The sequence below is a fragment of the Netta rufina genome (genome assembly GCF_964035555.1).
Source record: "Netta rufina genome assembly, chromosome: 21".
NCBI classification, from domain to species: Eukaryota; Metazoa; Chordata; class Aves; order Anseriformes; family Anatidae; genus Netta; species Netta rufina.
In genome coordinates, this window is record NC_140145.1 from 3,814,967 (window position 1) to 3,831,503 (window position 16,537).

Genomic DNA, 16,537 nt, shown 5'->3' on the forward strand with positions numbered 1-16,537 from the left:
GGCCATTTATAATTCAAGACAGAGTTATCGCATTTCACCCTGTCTCGAGTATCAGCCGCTTTGTCAGAAGCCCACCGCCAGGATTTCATGGTTTGTACCAGATGTTACAATTCCATTTTCACAAAGGTGTAAATTAAACCAAAGGCGAGGGGAACTCTGACCCGATGCTGAGTGCCTCAGTACCTTTAGGCTCGCCCAGGACAGTCGGAGGTCAGTGAGCAGAACATTTGTGGCTCTGCTTCCAAAAGTGAGATTTGCAGACAGTCATCAGCTAACGAGAGCTGTGGGGTGACACAGTTTGTCTTTAAGTTAAAGGTTTTGCTCCCTTGCACTGACCACTAAGCTCCTCTCCTGCCTTCTGCCCACGGCAGAGAGCCACAACCCCCAGCGGACGGTGCAGGAAACTTCCCTGAAATGCCTCTGTTGAAAAAACCCGCCCGCAAAATGAAATGCATCAAGATGGAGAATAATTGCAGGCGGCTTTGCTGGCTCCAAACAGGGGGAGAAATGTCAGCCTGCCATCCGCAGCAGGATGGAGGAGCAGGGCCGGGAGAGCCGAGGCGCTCGGGGAAGCTGTGCTGCAAATCCGACCGCTCCGGGCGAGCAGAGCCGCTTCGCCCGGCACATGTGCAACGAATCATCCAAGCAGACAGTGACCCTGGCAGCTTTACAGCACTCATGTTTTCACTAGGATGAACCGTTCTTGAGCAATTTCTCTAACGGATTAAGCACGAATATGGTTTCCATCAACACCAGGCCATGTGTGCACGCAGACGCGGGCTGCTCGCCCCCACCAATGTCCCACTGCGCGTGGTGGCCGCGCTTGCTGCTCTGGGCTCTGGGTCACTTCTCCCCAGCTTGGGGTTCACCAGGGCCACCAAAACCACCTCCCTTCCCACCACTGGGGGCAAGCTCCAGCTGGCCTGATAGGGATGATGCCAAACCTCAGGTCCTCACCTTTCCCCTCGCCTCTCGGTTTGTTTTTGTAGGGCCTACGTATAGGACAGCGTGTGCAGGTCAGGGCGCAGTGGGTGGTGGCACCTGGGACACTCAAGGTGTCCTTCCATTTCTGTTGTCCCCCAAAAGTAAACAGCCTCACAACCAGCACTCTCAGCTCCCTATAACCGTTCCTGTCTTTCCAAAAGCAGAAGAAAACCCTTGGCTCCTGGCTGTTCCCTGGAAGAACCGATTTCTGCGAATTCCCCAAGACGGCCGTGCCCCAGACCTCACTGACCAAAGGATGCGCTGGAAAGGAGTCGGGGCATGCATTGGAAAAAGCTCCCATCCACCCCATTCCCCCAACCACAGCTTCTTTGTGCAATTTTGGGGTCCTGAGCTAACGGAGCACCAAGCTCCTGCAACCAGCACGTCCTCGAACACACAATTAACGAACCTGAGCGCATCGCCCGTGCACGCAGCTGAGCGCACCCATCCACGTTCCCCTTTCCCGCCCAGGATACTCACGGCAGAACTTCTGGAAGTCGGCCTGCAGCTCCTTCCTGGCGCTGAGGAAGACCCTGCCCTTCTCGGTGCCCACCACGAAGGTGCTCTCGTCGTGCACGGCGATGCAGGCCACCTCGGCGTTCAGCTTGGAGAGCGCAGAGCACTGCGGAGACGCGGCCGGGTCAGAGCCGGAGCGGTGCCTCGCGTCAGCCACCCGCATCCATCATCAATAATATTCTTGTGTCGGCCCAAATATCATGGTGTTTATGGTACCTCCTACGCTACAAACACTTTGGCAACTTTACGACCCCATAAAGGGACGTGGATTAGATATGAAAAAGCAGCTGGTTTGGTTTGAAAGCATTTCCAACCTTCTACTTTTCCTCCCCTAAAAGTAACCATTTCTTTAGAAGAAAACATTCCTGTTAAAAAAGCAAACCCAACAACTTGTATTTTTCCACCAACCCTAATATAATAAGGAGCACGGGAATCTTATTTCGGCTACAGAACACTAATATGGTCAAAGTCTGGATTAGCCGAGTGATTCTTCTTGTACAGTTATGCAAAACATTAAAGAGATGGAAAAGAACTTCCTCCATTAATCCATTTTACGTAACGTGCGTTTCCTGCTATACATAACACACGTGTAATGTGCATTTTTATTATTATTTTTCATTCTGATTGCTACGCAGCACCCGCAGCCTGAGTCCCATCCCCAAAGCCACAGCATCAACGCCATGAGGACAGCAGCCACGGCGCTGAATTTAGCTGGGGATTTTCCCACTTCCATCCTTCAGCGATGATGAGAAGTGAGCGCAGGCGGCCCAAAGCACAACCCAGTGAGCTGGAGGATGCTGCGAGTCGCGGGCTGGCAGGGATGGAGCAGGAAAGCAGCTGCCTGTGGGCCAAACCCCACCACGGCCACCACCTTCTCGCAGTCCCCCTGCATGCTTTTGCAGTGATTTTGATTGACTTGGGCTTAAAGCAGACTCAATCTGCCATTTAACCTCCTGCTCAGCCTCTTCGGGAAGGGAGTATTTAATCACATCACCAAAATATTTATTTTTTAGAAGCCTCCTTTCAAGAACCCAACATAACTTGAAGTATTTTGCTCAGGGAAGCTCAACCTGCAAAAAGGAACCAGGAAACCTGCAGCGGGAGGCGAGGCTCGGAGGCTGTGCAACGTGCACTCATCAGGCACCCGACGATGACACCACGATTTGCTGTACAGGATGGCACGCATGTAGCAAAGCCACGTGGGGTGCATCAGCTCCGGGGAACCTGCTCTTTAATGTGGTGATGGTGGTCAAAAAGAAGGAAATCGCTGTTTGGGGGGAAAACGCCTGCCTGCACAGAGCTGAAGATGCACTCGAGGCGAATACCTTGGCTGCTGGGCTTTACAGGGGAGGGCTACTTAGCACGCTGCTTTTTATTAGGTATTTGTTGCCACACACGCACTTTCCCTTCCTGATCACACTCACAGTTAAAAATAAGATTAGCTCTGGTCCACGAGAATTAATCCCACCAGTTATCTTGTTTATGTAAGCACGCCTGACTTATGCAAGGCTTCCACCGGGAATTCTACGTCAAAAGATATGAAAGTTATTTTCTTTGTTCTCCCAGATAAAAGCCATTGTTCTCCTGTTGTGTAAAAGCTCACGGTAACATCGGTAAAACAGCAAGAAAAAAAAAAACAGAATCCAGCCCCTACATTCGGCTGACACCAGCATAAATATTAATGGGGAAACGCGGCGCAGCTGGGATGAGCTGGGGCTGAGCCCCGTCCGCAGGGCATCGGGACGGGGTGCGCTGCGTTTTGCAGCTCCACGGGCTTTACCAAGGCAGAGGGGAATGTGACAGGCTGGGTCATGGAGGTTTTTTCCTCCTCATCCTCTCCTGAGAGCCCCGGGGCTGTCAGCCCTGCTCTGTAGCGATCCCCTCGGTGGGTGGAAATGGCAAACGTGGGAGGGAGGGGACGGGGACGGGGACGCCGCGCGCTGGTGCCCACGGCCTCTTACCATGGAGTCTAAGGCAGACACTAAGCTGGTGATGATTTCGTCTTTCTGGGGGAAAACCATGTTCCACTGCTCAGGCCTGGAGCTGCTGAGGGTCACGTCTAGAGGCTTCCCTGCCAGTGCCATATTCACCTGGAAACAGGAAAAAAAAGGTGTTGTGTTACTGACAGGAGCGCTGATGGCGCATGCCCCTCATAGCAAAAAAAAATGATGAAAGTTGCCAAAAATAAAAAAAAGAAATGGGTTTTGAGCAAGCACTCAGCTTGCTGTCAGTGCTGCTGCTCTTCCTGGGTCCCCCTGCCCCACGGACACGCACCGGGATGCGGCACCACCACGATGCCAGGGGAAACCGAGGCACGGCACGGGGCTGGGGCAGCCCACGCCCCCGGCCCCATCTCTCCGGTGGAGCCGCCCCGCACGCGGGTGGGTAGAAGCAAGAGGAGAAGCAGAAAATCAAAGGCATGCGGAAGACACCCACGTGCGAATCAGCTCATCCCTGCCAGGAGCAGAAAAAGCAGCTACCCGCGCTCGCTGCCAAGCCGTAACCAAACCCCGGCGCCAGCGCCACGCGTCACGGCAGCACCGGGCCCGGCAGATCCAGCGGGGTCACCTCCAGCCCTGGGCCACATCCCGGGCAGGTGCCACCACCACGAGGGACACCCTGCCCAAAGGGGGTCGTGGCTGTGCCAAGGGGGAGGATATGGAGCAGAAGGGGTGACACACGTGTCCCCATGAGGACGCCGCGCCAGCCACCCCGCGCTCCTCATCCCCAGGGGCTCTCCCTGCACCCAGGGGAGCAGCTGGCACCCAAAGGTGTCCTCAGGGTGCACCAAAGCCACGGGGTGCTCGGCCGTCACCTCGCTCACCACCAACAAGCTCGGTTTGGGGAGAAAGCAAAAGTCTCGTTAGTTTTTTTTTTTTCTTTTTTTCCTTTTTGTTTTGGTCTCAAAGGGGTTTGAGGCAATGGGGTGTCACCCAAACAGCCGCTCAGGAGAGGGTTTGGGGTCCTGGGGGTCAAAGCCAGTGGGAGCAGGGGCCCTGCAGCCAAAAAGGAGCTTAGCCCCAGGAGCTTCATCCCTTGCTGTAAAATGGGGAAAAAAAAAGGGGAAAAATGGACTGGCTCAAGCCAAGCCACAATATCCAGCTACTCAGAATGAGGTGGAGGAGATAAGCATGGGGAAATGTCCCATCCTGCAGTACCAACACCCGGTGTCCCCACACAGCTCTGCGTGGGGCCCAGCCACAGGTGCAGTGACAGCGCCAGGTCCCTGCACAGGGGTGCACCCACGGGACACGACCCAGGGCGATGCCGATGCTGCGGGGGAAACTGAGGCAGGGGCTCGCCCCGCACCAAGCTCTCTGCTCCCACACCAGGTACAGCATCGCGCCCGCAGCACCCAAAAACGTGGGGAGGGGGAGATGCAGAGCGCCACACAGCCTGGCTTGAAACCTGCAAAGAAAGGATGGCGAAAGGAGAGGAGAACGCCGGCGAGCCATTCAAAGCAGACCGTGAATCATGTGCTCGAAGCTGCAAGCAGATAAAAGGGGCCGGGGAATTTCTAATGAGGCGAGATTAGAAGGAGCCGGGCAGGGCGAGCCGAGGAATATGAATGAAGCTGCCTGCGCGTAACTCGATTTGCTGCGCAGACAAAAACCGCAGCCGCCCGGCAGCCCCGCGCGCGGTGCCGGTGCCTCCTGGGCCGAGATTAAACCCTGCTTAAAAGCAGGGCTGAAAGTCAAAGCGAGAACCGAAGCGGCTCACCGCCCCGCTCTGATTCACGCCTGCATCCGACCTGCAGGAGTCAGCTGCATGCAAATCCGGGCTGGATAAAGCAGGGGGAAAAAAGTGGGGTTTGGCCCCCTTGTCTCCATCGAGGCATCTCTGCCGGTGCCCAGGAGGGATGGGCGCACTCAGCAGGGCACCAAACAAGCTAATGAGGGCAGGGACAACTCCTCGTTAGGGAAATGTTAATGACCAAACTGCAGAAATTGCGTCCCAGACCTGCCCTGGGTTGGCTGCTCGCACAGGGACAGTGGCAGGGGACAGTGGGGCTGCGCTGGGGCCACACGGGCACTTCTGGCTGGCAGAGCAATGAGTGCCAGGGCTTCTGCTGCACCACGCCAACACTGACCCAGAAAAATCCTCTTAAAAGCAGCTGACATTTCTTAACAGCGCTGCCTGCCCGAGCGAAGCTGACGGCGGAGTTTTGTCCCCGGGGACGATGTTGGGGAGGGAACCCAAAAGGCTCGCCAAAAGCACCCTGTCCTGCGGGCTGGGGGACGAGGGGCCCGGCCACCTGCAGGCTTCGGGCAGCCCTCGAGCAGCTGGGTGCCACAGAGCCACCAGGAGCTGGGACATCCGTGCAGGCAGGGATGCCACCCATATCCCAGCCAGGACAGCGGGCTCGGACCGTGCATCTCCCGGAGGCCCCGCCGGGAAGGGACACGGCCCAGGGACGCAGCACCGCTCGCTGCTGGGCCCCCCTGGGAGCGCTGGTGGACAGCAGCCTTATTTTGATCACGCTGCCTGCACGCGTTTCCGAGCACCCTAATTATTATAATGATAAATTGCTGCTATTAGAGAGAGGTCGGTGCTGCTGGTGGTGCTGAGGAGCCGGCCCCAGAGGATGGGGCTGGTGGCGGCCCCGCGGCGAGCGCGAGCTGCAGCTCCCTCGTCCCTCTGCCTCCCCCCCAGGGGCAGCACAAACGTGGCCCAAGTGATGCGTCTGGGTCTTCATCTCGGGGCGGGGAGGAATATTGCTGTAATTCGTTTAATCAGTTATGGTCACGAACAGCAGCGACAGCGGATTTAGAAGGGGAGAAGGGGAATAAATGGGAAAAAAAAAAAAAAAGACTTCATGGCAAGCGATAGGCTTATCCAAATCAAATTAAGATGTACAGCTTGAAGTTGTTTGTCTAATCAGAGGGAAACTAAGCTTTAGGGAAACTGGGGTAAACCATTCTTACACCAGTTAGGGCTGGCTGCGGGTGGGACGGGGGCACGGTGAAATCCCCGAGCGAGGGGTCCGGGCGCCGAGGACACAAGGACGAGTCCCAGCTGGCCACCAGGAGCTGTTCCCGCAGGTGCCGCTGCGTCCCCGCCACCAGCCAGCCCCGTCCTGCCCCCTCTGCCTGCTCCCGGGGACAGGGACAGACCTGGTCCCCGAAATCCCCACCCCAAGCCTGAGCATCGCCTCCCCGCCCGCCTCGCAGCATCCCTCCCGAAAATAAACATCCGCCCGCCCGGCGCGCTGCGTCACCATTTCCACAGCCTTCCGAGCAAACAAAACAGCAAAATAAGGCAAACAAAGCAGGAACATCACCACCCCCCCCGGCCCCCCAAAAACAAACTTCCGAGCACAGAACGGCGTTGTTGTAACTTTCAAATTATAAACAGGTTCAGCTAGGACCAAGCAAAGGGAACGGATGCGTGGCGGCATCACAAGCCAAGTCCTGCAGCCAGAAGAAAGAAAAAAAGGCAATAACCGCTTTTTTGGGGCATTATCCCCGGCTAAACCCCGTGCCGAGCAGGGGACCTGTGATGCTGTGGGACGGGAACAGCCGCGTGCCCAGGACCGAGGACTTTGTGCATCGCCCTCTCGTCCTGTTCCCTACCAGTACCGGCTTTCCACAAATTGGGTGATTTATTTATTTTTTTCCTGCAGGTCCATAAAAACCTAGCCCTGGCCATTTTTACTGCATGAAGCATCCATAAAACGCACCGAATGTAAGCAGTCAAAGCAATGTCTCAGGGAAGGACTTGAGATGGGCTCACGGCGCGTTCACCCCGCTGGGGGAGAGGAGGGACGGCCTGGGGCAGGCGTTGGGGCACTGCCGGGGGAAATTGGGCTGCCCGGAATCAAAAGGACTTCTGAAAATGGTGCCGGGGCTCCTGAGTCACTCGGGAGGTTTCACCCAAAACGCCGGTGGCCGGAGGGACCATGAGCCACGTCCGTGTGTAACGATGAGCTGGCAGAGATCTGGGGTGTAATTGCCTTCTGCTCTGGGCAGGCGCGTTTAAGGGGATTTTTAGAAATTACACCAGCCCTGGAGGACATTTAAGTAATTAGCCCCAGCCATCATCAAACGCGTTTTAAAATTCAGCATGAGCTGTCCCGATAGGAGCTGCAGGGCCAATTCATGGCACTGGCTGGGCACAGCACCCCGGGGACAGCACCCGCCCTCCCGGCGGAGGGACCGGCCCCGACGTCCCCAAGGGCTGCAGGAAGGGGAGGCCGACCGAGGGCACTGACCTACCCCGACACATTTTGGGGACTTTGGGGTCTTTTGGCGGTGATGAGCACCACGGCACGGCCCTGCTCTGTCAGCACGGCGGGGATGTCTGCTCGGCACGGGCAGCTTGCTCGCACGCCGGCAAGCGACTGCTTCGCACCGTGAAGGGGCTCACGAAAGGCTCCCCCTGCACGGCCTGCCGGCAGAGAAATAACTGCTCCTCACACCCTGGTGATCCCAAAACCCACTCAAACGTAATCCCCCGCGCCTAACTCAGCACAGTCTGCCCCACCGGAGGTTGGTGAGCAGCACAGCCAGCACTGATGCCAGCTCCAGCAAATGACCACGATACCTCTGGTCACAAAACACCCATCGACATTCTCCAGTGTCCAAATACTCCCCAAAGCCCCCAGATCTCTGATCTCACCCCCGTGCTGCTGTGCAGCCCTCCTGAGGGGGTGGGGGCTCTGGTTTTTGGGGTACCCACATAGCCCTGTGAAGGTGCCCACTACAAGAACAAGGCCAGGTTTGCATCCCCCAGCCCCATAACCTGCCCCATAACCACCGCCCCATTGCAACGTCTCTCCCCACATCCCCAGGCCTCCTTTTTTGCTACACCTGTTCACAAAAGTCCCCAAATGAAGGTGATCAGGGGCCAGACAGCCCCCGGGCACAGCCTGGGGTACCCTGACCACGCACGTGGTTTGCGCCCGCATCCCCGCAGTGCCGGCAGCCCCCGTACCTGGGCCAGGAGGGGTCCCCCAAACCAAACCACCAAAACCTGGTGGTTTTCTTTCACCCTCTCCAGCTGGGTAACACCGGGAGGAACGGCTCCAGGCCACGAGACACCTCCTGGCTGGGTTACTTTACCCACAGGAACCAGGGCACCTGCTGGAAAAGCTCCTCACGTCCGCGCCGGCACAGAACCGAAAACATCCCCAGGCAGCGCAGCCGGAGCGCCGCTGCCCCGGCTGCTCCACGGCCAATCTCTCACCCGGCTCAGCTCTGTCCCGCTCCGCAAACAAGCGCAGAACAAACCCGAGGCTCCCGCGAGCAGCCAGGAGGTGTTTCCGCAGCAGGAATGGAGTTTTTTCCTACGGGAAGCAAAATCCGAGCGTTTCATTCTGCCGCTACCTTTCTTTTTCTAAATCCCGCTCTCGGCGCACGCAGGACGAAGGGGAAAATTATCGTGGGCTTCTGCACAGGGCGAAGGGAGAGGTGGGAGCAAAGCGGCGGCTGGAAGTCGGGGTGCCCCCCCCCGATAACGCCTCCATGTCACCGCAGCCGGGCAGGATCGCTCCCCCCGGCTCCGCCGCGCGTTTCAAGCATCCCCACGCAGCCAAGTTTCCACGCCGCAACCTCCCGGCGGGCAGGCGCAGAAGCTCTAGCTTCAAGCAACTGCCTCTTCATTTATTAAAGAAGGAAAAAAAAAAAAAAAAAAAAAAAAAGAGAGACAAAAAAGGAAGGGAGGGGGGAAACCCAAAGCGTTAATCGGAGCGTCGCCGCCGCGGCAAGGGAGGGATGCTGCGAGTGCTGTGGTGGGGAGTGGGGAGCGGGGAGCAGGCGCTGCTAGCGCGGGGTGCCCAGGTGGCAGGGCCACGAGGGATGGGTGCTGCGGTGGTGCCAGGGCTCAGGTTGCATTTCCCAGAAGTGGGTGGCCCGCAGCAGCTAAAATTAGGAGGGGGCACCGGGAGCTCGCTCTGGTGCCGCACCGCCGCAGCTGCCGCCCACGAATAGTTCCTGCGGGGCGGCCCGAAACGGGAGCGAGCCTCAATAGGAAGATGAGACCAACCCGGGAACCCCGGAGCCGTCGGGGCAGGGCTTGGGGTGGCACCAGGGGTGTGGGTTGCACCTCGGTGCCCTGTGAGCAGGAGCCCGAAGCCGACTGGTGGCGAGGAGGCGCAGCGGTGCCACGCATCGTCCGCCCAGCACCACGCGCGGGGCTTTGCATCAGGAGCGACTCGGGGCCAAAACCCAACATCTGGTGGTGGACACCGGGTGTTACGGGGGGCTCGTGCCCCACACCGCCTCGCGGCACCCGAATTTTTAAACCTGGGTCCAACGCGGCACGGGGCGGCTGCGGTTGAGGTGCCCTGCAAGAAGCCAAGGGCGATGGGGAGCGGGGAGAGGATGGGATCCAGTTTCCAGACTCTGCTTTCTTGGTATGTAAGCTAACACTCGTGTTATTTAAAGCCGGAGTTTTAGCAGCGTTCAGCTACTGTTTGCGTGATCAGGATAAAAAATCGCAATCCTAATTCCTGGCCCCCCGGTGCCTATGGCAACTGGTATCCGTCTCCTTGGAAACTAATCTCGTGGTATTTGAACAATGTACCAAGGGCCTTTAATCTCCCAAACACTGTAAATCTTTATTCTAGCCTGCTCTCCTCCTACCCCGAGAGCCAACATAAAAAGCCTGTTGTTTTCCATGCAGTTACTGAGATCCAAACTCAGATTTTATATCACACAGCCACACGGATTTATTTTTTTTCCCCCCTTCCTTTTTTCCTCGGCATCAAAGACAAATCCCGCGTGCGGGTGAAGGTGATGCCCCGCGCCTGGGGATGCAGAAACGAAACCCCAAAACCAAATCCCTGCCGACGAGGTCCCAGCCCCAGCACGTTTTCTGCCTCCCCATCCCACCCGCCGGCGACGCATCGTCGCAGCTCCCGCGCCCGGCCACGAGCTGGGCTGCTCCAAGGCAGCGACGCACGAAATCGCAGCCACCGGGGCGTGAATTTGGCGAGGTCTGCGCCTCATCCGGCTCCTCAGGGCTCAGCCCCGTTCCCCTTTTCCACCAGGAGCAGCCCCGGCGCCCGTCCCCGTCCCTTGTCCCCATCCCAGCCCGCGGCCGTGCCCGCAGCGTGCTCGCTGCTCTTCCCGGGTAATTATCTCCGCGCGAGGCGCGCTCGGATGGAAGAGCCACTGCCTAATCTCATTACGGTTTAATTTTATCGCTGATATTTCAGCTCTCCGGTTCTTGTTGTTTCAGGAGCGAGTATTCCCCCTGTTACAGGACGTGCTGCTTACCACCCCGTGCCTGGCTCCGCTCCGCATAAATAGGCCCGGTGATAGCTAACGAGATGGGCCTTCTGCGGGGATTACAGGACCCACGCGCAACCATCAGCGCCACACAGGGCATGGAAAGACGATTTGGGGGCTGCGGGGTTAGCACCAACACATGGAGCACACTGCTCCTAAATCCTGCTCGGTCCTTTTTTTTAAGGGGAAGACCCAGAGAGGATCTGACAGAGGAGCTGCGGGCCACGCTGAGCGTGCGCATCGGGATGGGAGCCCCAAAAACCAGCACTACGCTGATCCTGCCCTTACCTGGTGTTATCGGGGTGCTGCATCACCGCCAGCTCCGGGACACAAACAGCCCCAGGTGCCCACGGCCCCCACCCAGCCCGGGCAGGAATCCAATTACCCTGCACATCCCGCACGGGCAGCAGGACCGGCCGGGGACGCATCCGGCTCCCCCACACCCCAACAGCACGGGCACGGCATCCCCAGGGGCCCTGGTGGCCGCAAAACCGCACGCCTCGGGGCCGGGACGTCCCCTCTGGTGCCACCTGTCCCGTGGAGATCCATCAGTGGTGGATGGCACATCCCAAATCCAATTGCCCAATTCCTGCAGCCGGCGCCCGGTGGGAGCCAGCCAGTCGGCGAAAAATTATTAGGGATGGGCAGACAGATGGACGGGGACAGGCAGACGCCCTGAGATGGGGATGACGCTGCTCCCAAATGATCGGCTCCCGGGCAATGCTGCTCCGCCCCGGGGCTACGAGGAAGCCTCGGAGGGAGCTGGGAGCCCAGCGAGGGCTGCCCCGGGCCGGAGGAGGCCAGGATGAGGCCCTAAAACGCAGCCGGGGCCTCTCCTGGATGCTTCCACGGGGAGTCACCGCCGGGACAAGGTGACCTGGGCGCTGCCACCCAGCCCCGGGGGACGCGGCGGATGCGGACGCTGGCGTTTCTCCAAGCACCTCGCTCCCCACGAGGAGCTGTCTGTCCCCACATCACCCCACGTCCCTGTCACCTCGGGGGACGCTGTCCCCGAGCGCACTCCCAGCCGGTTCAGCTCACTCGTCCTGCAGAGGAACCCCCCCCATCCCTCCCACGGCGCCTGGACGGCCTTCAGGCCGGTTTGGCACAGCACATCGGTGGCAGAGGGGTCCCCCCACACCAACAGGAGTGAGGAGGGACTCCACAAAAAAAATCACAAGAACTGAGAAAAGGGGAAACAAAATCCCCCCCTTGCCCTGCACGGGCTGGGGGTGCTGAGCATCACCCGAGCCCCATCCCGAGCCCCCACGGAGCCTCAGCTCTGGCGGAAACACACACGGCCCCTGCTCAATTCCAGATTAATTCTAATTTCCATTGTGTTATGAAACACATTATCTGTTGAAACTAAGTCAACAGTTGTTTGCATTTACGTGTAAACACAGCGAATATTAGGAACGGGGCCAGCATGATATTTGCATACGAAATGCAGCCTGCACTGCCCTCTCTCCTTGGCTTTTTTCCATCCCTGCAGTTAAAGATACGGGCGTGCACGGAGATCGTGAAACCCAAGACCAGAGCGGACCAAGAAGCGCAAACGGCTCTTCCCTTCCTATTTTTATTTTTGTGCAGCAGGAGGAAAACATCCCTTTAGAACTACATAATGCACCGACACGCACACCCCTTAATCTTGCACCCAAAACTAAACCGCTTCAAATTCTCGCTGATGTGCATATCTTATCGAGCCTGCTTTGCATACTGTATAAATATTTATTTGCTTTTAATCCTGCAAAAAGCAAACCTGCCTTATGGCACATTTCCCTTCCAAGCAGCGCTGCGACGCTTTAATCGGGTTGCCAGCACCCGGAGAAGCGCAAAGCGAAGCGGCGCCTCCGATTCGGAGCCTCCCGTGGGTGTGGGGATGACAAGGAAACGGTGCCGAGGGGCTCGGTTACCCAAATTCAGGCCCGCACCAAGCATGGACCCTCACCCCAAACCCCCCGAACACCCAAACCACAAAACTTGTAGAAACCGATAAAAAAATAAGAGTATTTTCCCCATCCCAAGCACCTCTCTCTGCACGCAGGGCTCCGGGCTCACCTGCACTGACAGAGGGTATCTCCGCGTTATTCTTGGGGTGAAACCCGGAGAAAAAAGGACAACCTGCACATAAACAAGCCCGACCACCTCTGCGTAAACCCGCGCCGGAGCCGTGACCGCCCGAACGGCAGCCGTACCTTAATTACCTCCCGCCGCAGACGGATGGCGAGCAGCGCCTTCGCCCGCATCCGTCCCTGCTCCGCGGCGATCAAAGCATTCACATCGGGCTCTGCGCCGCCTAAGACTCTGAATTAATTTCTTAATCGGTTCCCCTTAAATGGGCGGCAAGCAATTAGGCAATCGGAGCAGCCGCCTCCGGAGCAGGGCGCTGGAGAGCCCTCGACCTGCCGTGTGCGGCGGGGAAGCGTGGAGCTGCCTTGTGCCGGGAAGGTAAATATTTAAGGAGGCTGTAGTGGGGCTGTGCGCTGCCATACCTCCTCCTCCGAAACGTCTCCAGTGCCTGCCCTCTGCCCTGTGCCCAGCCCGAGCCAGGAGGAGCCCAAAAAGCTCGTTAGAAGCTTTATTTGCTTATTGGTAGCAAAATCCCGGCGTGCCACCAGCAGGAACGTGGGGACAAAGCTGGTCCAAGCTACAGCCTAGGAAGGAACAGGAGCTGGCCACCCCAAGCACATTTCTCCCTGGGAACGGGGCTGTTGGGACTTATTCTGCACCCCCTGCCCACCTCCTGATCGCCTCGGGAGAAGCAGCACACCGGGCTCACAGCTCCGCGGTGTGCCCTGAGCCGAGGGCACAAAGCTCACCCTGAGCTCCCGGCCCTGCCGCACAGGAGCCGAGCTCCTTTGTAGGACCCCAAGGAGCTGTGGGATTTGCTGGGATGCTCACCCAGCTGAGACACGGCTCTTCTGGACACCGCTGCTACCTGGGCATCAGGAATCTGAGGCTTCAGAGACCTTTCAATACATCCTCGGACCCCTTTCCATGCACAGGGAGCCGCGGGATGGGGACACCTCCAGGGCTTGTCCCAGCCCTCACCCCACAGCAGGAGGCAGAGGAGCGGGGAGCTGCCATCGCCAGGGATTTCTCCCTCAGCCTCCACCCATGCGAGGCAAAACTCTTCGAAGCAGCAGCTCAGCTCTCCCTCCTCTCCTTCCAGCTCCTCAAAATACCAAGGGCAATAAAGAGAGATTTAAGCAGAAAGCAAAATCAATAGCGAGAAGGAACGTTCTGGGCTTAAACGCCTTGTAACAGCGCTGGCTAAAAGCGGGTTAGCGCAGGGGAAAAAAAAAAAAAAAGGAAGAAAAAGAAAAACGAGAAAGAAAAACCCTTCACAAGCCCGCAGCACATCAGTTTGAGAGGAGCTGCGGTTGCTGCAAGGCTTTGCACCGGCATCGCTGCGAGGTTCCCGGCGGGGAGCGTGCAGGGGCTTGGCACCCTCCGACCCGACCGTGACCAAACAGTCGTGGGGAGGAAGAGCAGGAGGAAGAGGAGGGAGCTGCCGGCACCCACATCTCAGCTCCCACTCGTGCGACACCACCGTGCACCCAACCACCTCCGCTCCACTTCGGGGGAAGGTTGGCCGGGGCAAGGAGGCCGGGGACAGACAGCCGGCCGTCTGTCCGTCCGTCTGGCGGTGCCGACGGGGAGCGCATCCCGCCCCACTTGCAGCCGGATCCCCGATGGCAGCGATTTCCCTTCCTGCTTGTCTGGTCCTGCAGCGCCCACACCTGCAAAGGGCTCCGGTGGCCACCTGCCTGCCGGCCCCGGCAACCCGGAGCATCCTCGGCAGCGCCTCTCCCCGGCGGGGCCGGCCCGCGCGTTCACCTTAATTATCGGGTTTAAAAATGAGAACGGATGCCTACGTGCTCCCGTGCATCAGCGGCAGCGCGGTAAAATCCCGGCTGTGTTAAAAATAGTCCTGCGCCGGCAGCCGCCCACAGAAGCCCCTTCGTGCTCATGGCTCCATCCGACGGCTCCGTCGCACCGGGAGGTCGGCGAGCACAAAAGCACTCGTTTCGCCCCCCAAAAAATCAACCGGGAACCAAAAAAATATTTATGCTCAACAGCAGAAGCGATACCTATGATGCTAGGGGAGGAAGAACTGGGGAACAAGAAAAAAAAAAGGCGGCGTGCCCACAAAACCAGCAGCTCGCTTCCAAGCAGCGGGGTGTGTGAGGAGCGGAGGAAAGCGGCGGAGAAGTGGGGGAAACTTTTGCAGCGCTGCTGCGGCGCCAGAGCCGGCTTTTGTCACGGCGTGCCTGGCGCACGCAGCCATTGATGGGCTGTATTTATGCAGGTGTAATTCCCACGGAGATAAAGACCTTGTTTTTCAACAAGCGGCAGCATCATACATAAATTACAATAGCAAACATCGCAAAACAAAGACGTTTTCAAGAGCGCGCGTAATCCGCGGAGCAGCAGCTTGGGAAAACCCGAGGAGGGATGCAGGGAGCTCGCCCACAGCCCAGAATAATCCCCCGCTCGCCAGTCCCATCCTAAGGGAAATAAATACCTTTGGGCAGGTGGGAAAAAGCCACCTAACGCCACCCTTGGCTCTTTTCCACCCCTGGCTCCAGCAAAGCAACGCTGGGACCCATCCGGAGCCAGGGGATGCACTGCACCGGTGCGGCCATCTCACGGGGCTCACGTGTTCCAGTTTTCATAAAATAAAAGAAAATAAATAAATATAACCTGACGCTAATCCTAATGGTTTTAATAAATGTTTAATGTCTTGATAAAGGTCGCCCGCCTCCTGCTCTAGCCACGCATTCGTATTAATAGCACGCGGGCTGCTTGGTTTTAGCCCTGCTGTTTGGCCGGGGTTTCGGGTCGGGCACACTGCCGCACGGTGAGCGATGGCACGGGGCCAGCGTGGCCACCGGGCACCTGGCAAAACCTGCCCCAAACCCCTGCAGCAACACCCGGCTAATCCCTCGTTCCCACCCCGTGGGGTTCTCTATGCAAGCCATGCTCGGCTCCTCCAGCCGAGCGCTGTTTGGGGTGCCTGCATCTTCCTGGTGAACTGGGGGCACGAACCCCCGGCTGGGAGTCAGGGCGCGGTGCCCCCCTCGTGGGCTGGGTGGCTGTAATTTCATCCGGGGGCTTTCTAGGCATTTGTCCCCAGAAAGACGAGATGAAATTACAGCGCAGCGATGGCCCGAAAGGGTGCAGAGCGATTTATTCTCGGTGATCCTCCTCTAATGGCGCTAATTTATAACCTTGTCAGGAGGCGCACGCAGGCTCCGGGCACCCGTACAGCTCCCTGCCCCCCCGGCCTCCCGCGGGCTGAGCATCCCCATCCCCAACCCCAACCCCAACCAGGATGTTTATTTAAGGCCCCAAACCCCAAAGGCTCTTTAAACAAGCAGAGTTCCTAACATATTTCGCCTCCGGAGGTTGCGGGAGGGCTTCCAGTGCCTGTGTGGGTGTCCCCCCCTCCCCAAACCCCTGTCGCTGCTCCCAGCCCCACGGGAGGAAGGACGGCGGCGGGGGAAGAGCAGAGCCGTGTGTCCACAGCTCCCATGGCTGTGGTGGCATCTCAGGGACATCCCTGCAGACCTGGCTGTGCCCACCCACCCCCAGAGCCCTGGACCCCCAGAGATGTCCCGGTGCACAAGCACATCTCCTTACGGTACAACCAGAGGCTCCGGCTAAGGAAGGTGGCACCAGCCTGGTTTTTGGGGGACTCGCTGATGACCCTCAAGGGAGTCTCCCCACACAAGCCCACCCTGCTCCTGTGGCAATCAGTTGTCCCAGTCTGATTTATCTGTCCCCAGGCCGGTGAAGGGGAA

The 16,537-nt window shown here is 58.2% G+C and overlaps 1 protein-coding gene across 3 annotated transcripts in view; it reads right to left on the reverse strand.

Moving 5' to 3' along the window:
• GTF2IRD1 (GTF2I repeat domain containing 1) overlaps positions 1–16,537 on the reverse strand; it is a 56,830-nt gene that overhangs the window by 35,758 nt on the left and 4,535 nt on the right. For all 3 annotated transcript variants that reach the window (XM_084299887.1, XM_084299888.1, XM_084299886.1), the window contains exons 2-3: positions 3,462–3,590; positions 1,465–1,606 (exon numbers count right to left, since the gene is read on the reverse strand). In XM_084299887.1, coding sequence (XP_084156013.1) covers positions 1,465–1,606; positions 3,462–3,584 — 265 coding nt within the window. In that variant the 5' untranslated portion in view covers positions 3,585–3,590. The remainder of the gene's footprint in view (positions 1–1,464; positions 1,607–3,461; positions 3,591–16,537) is intronic.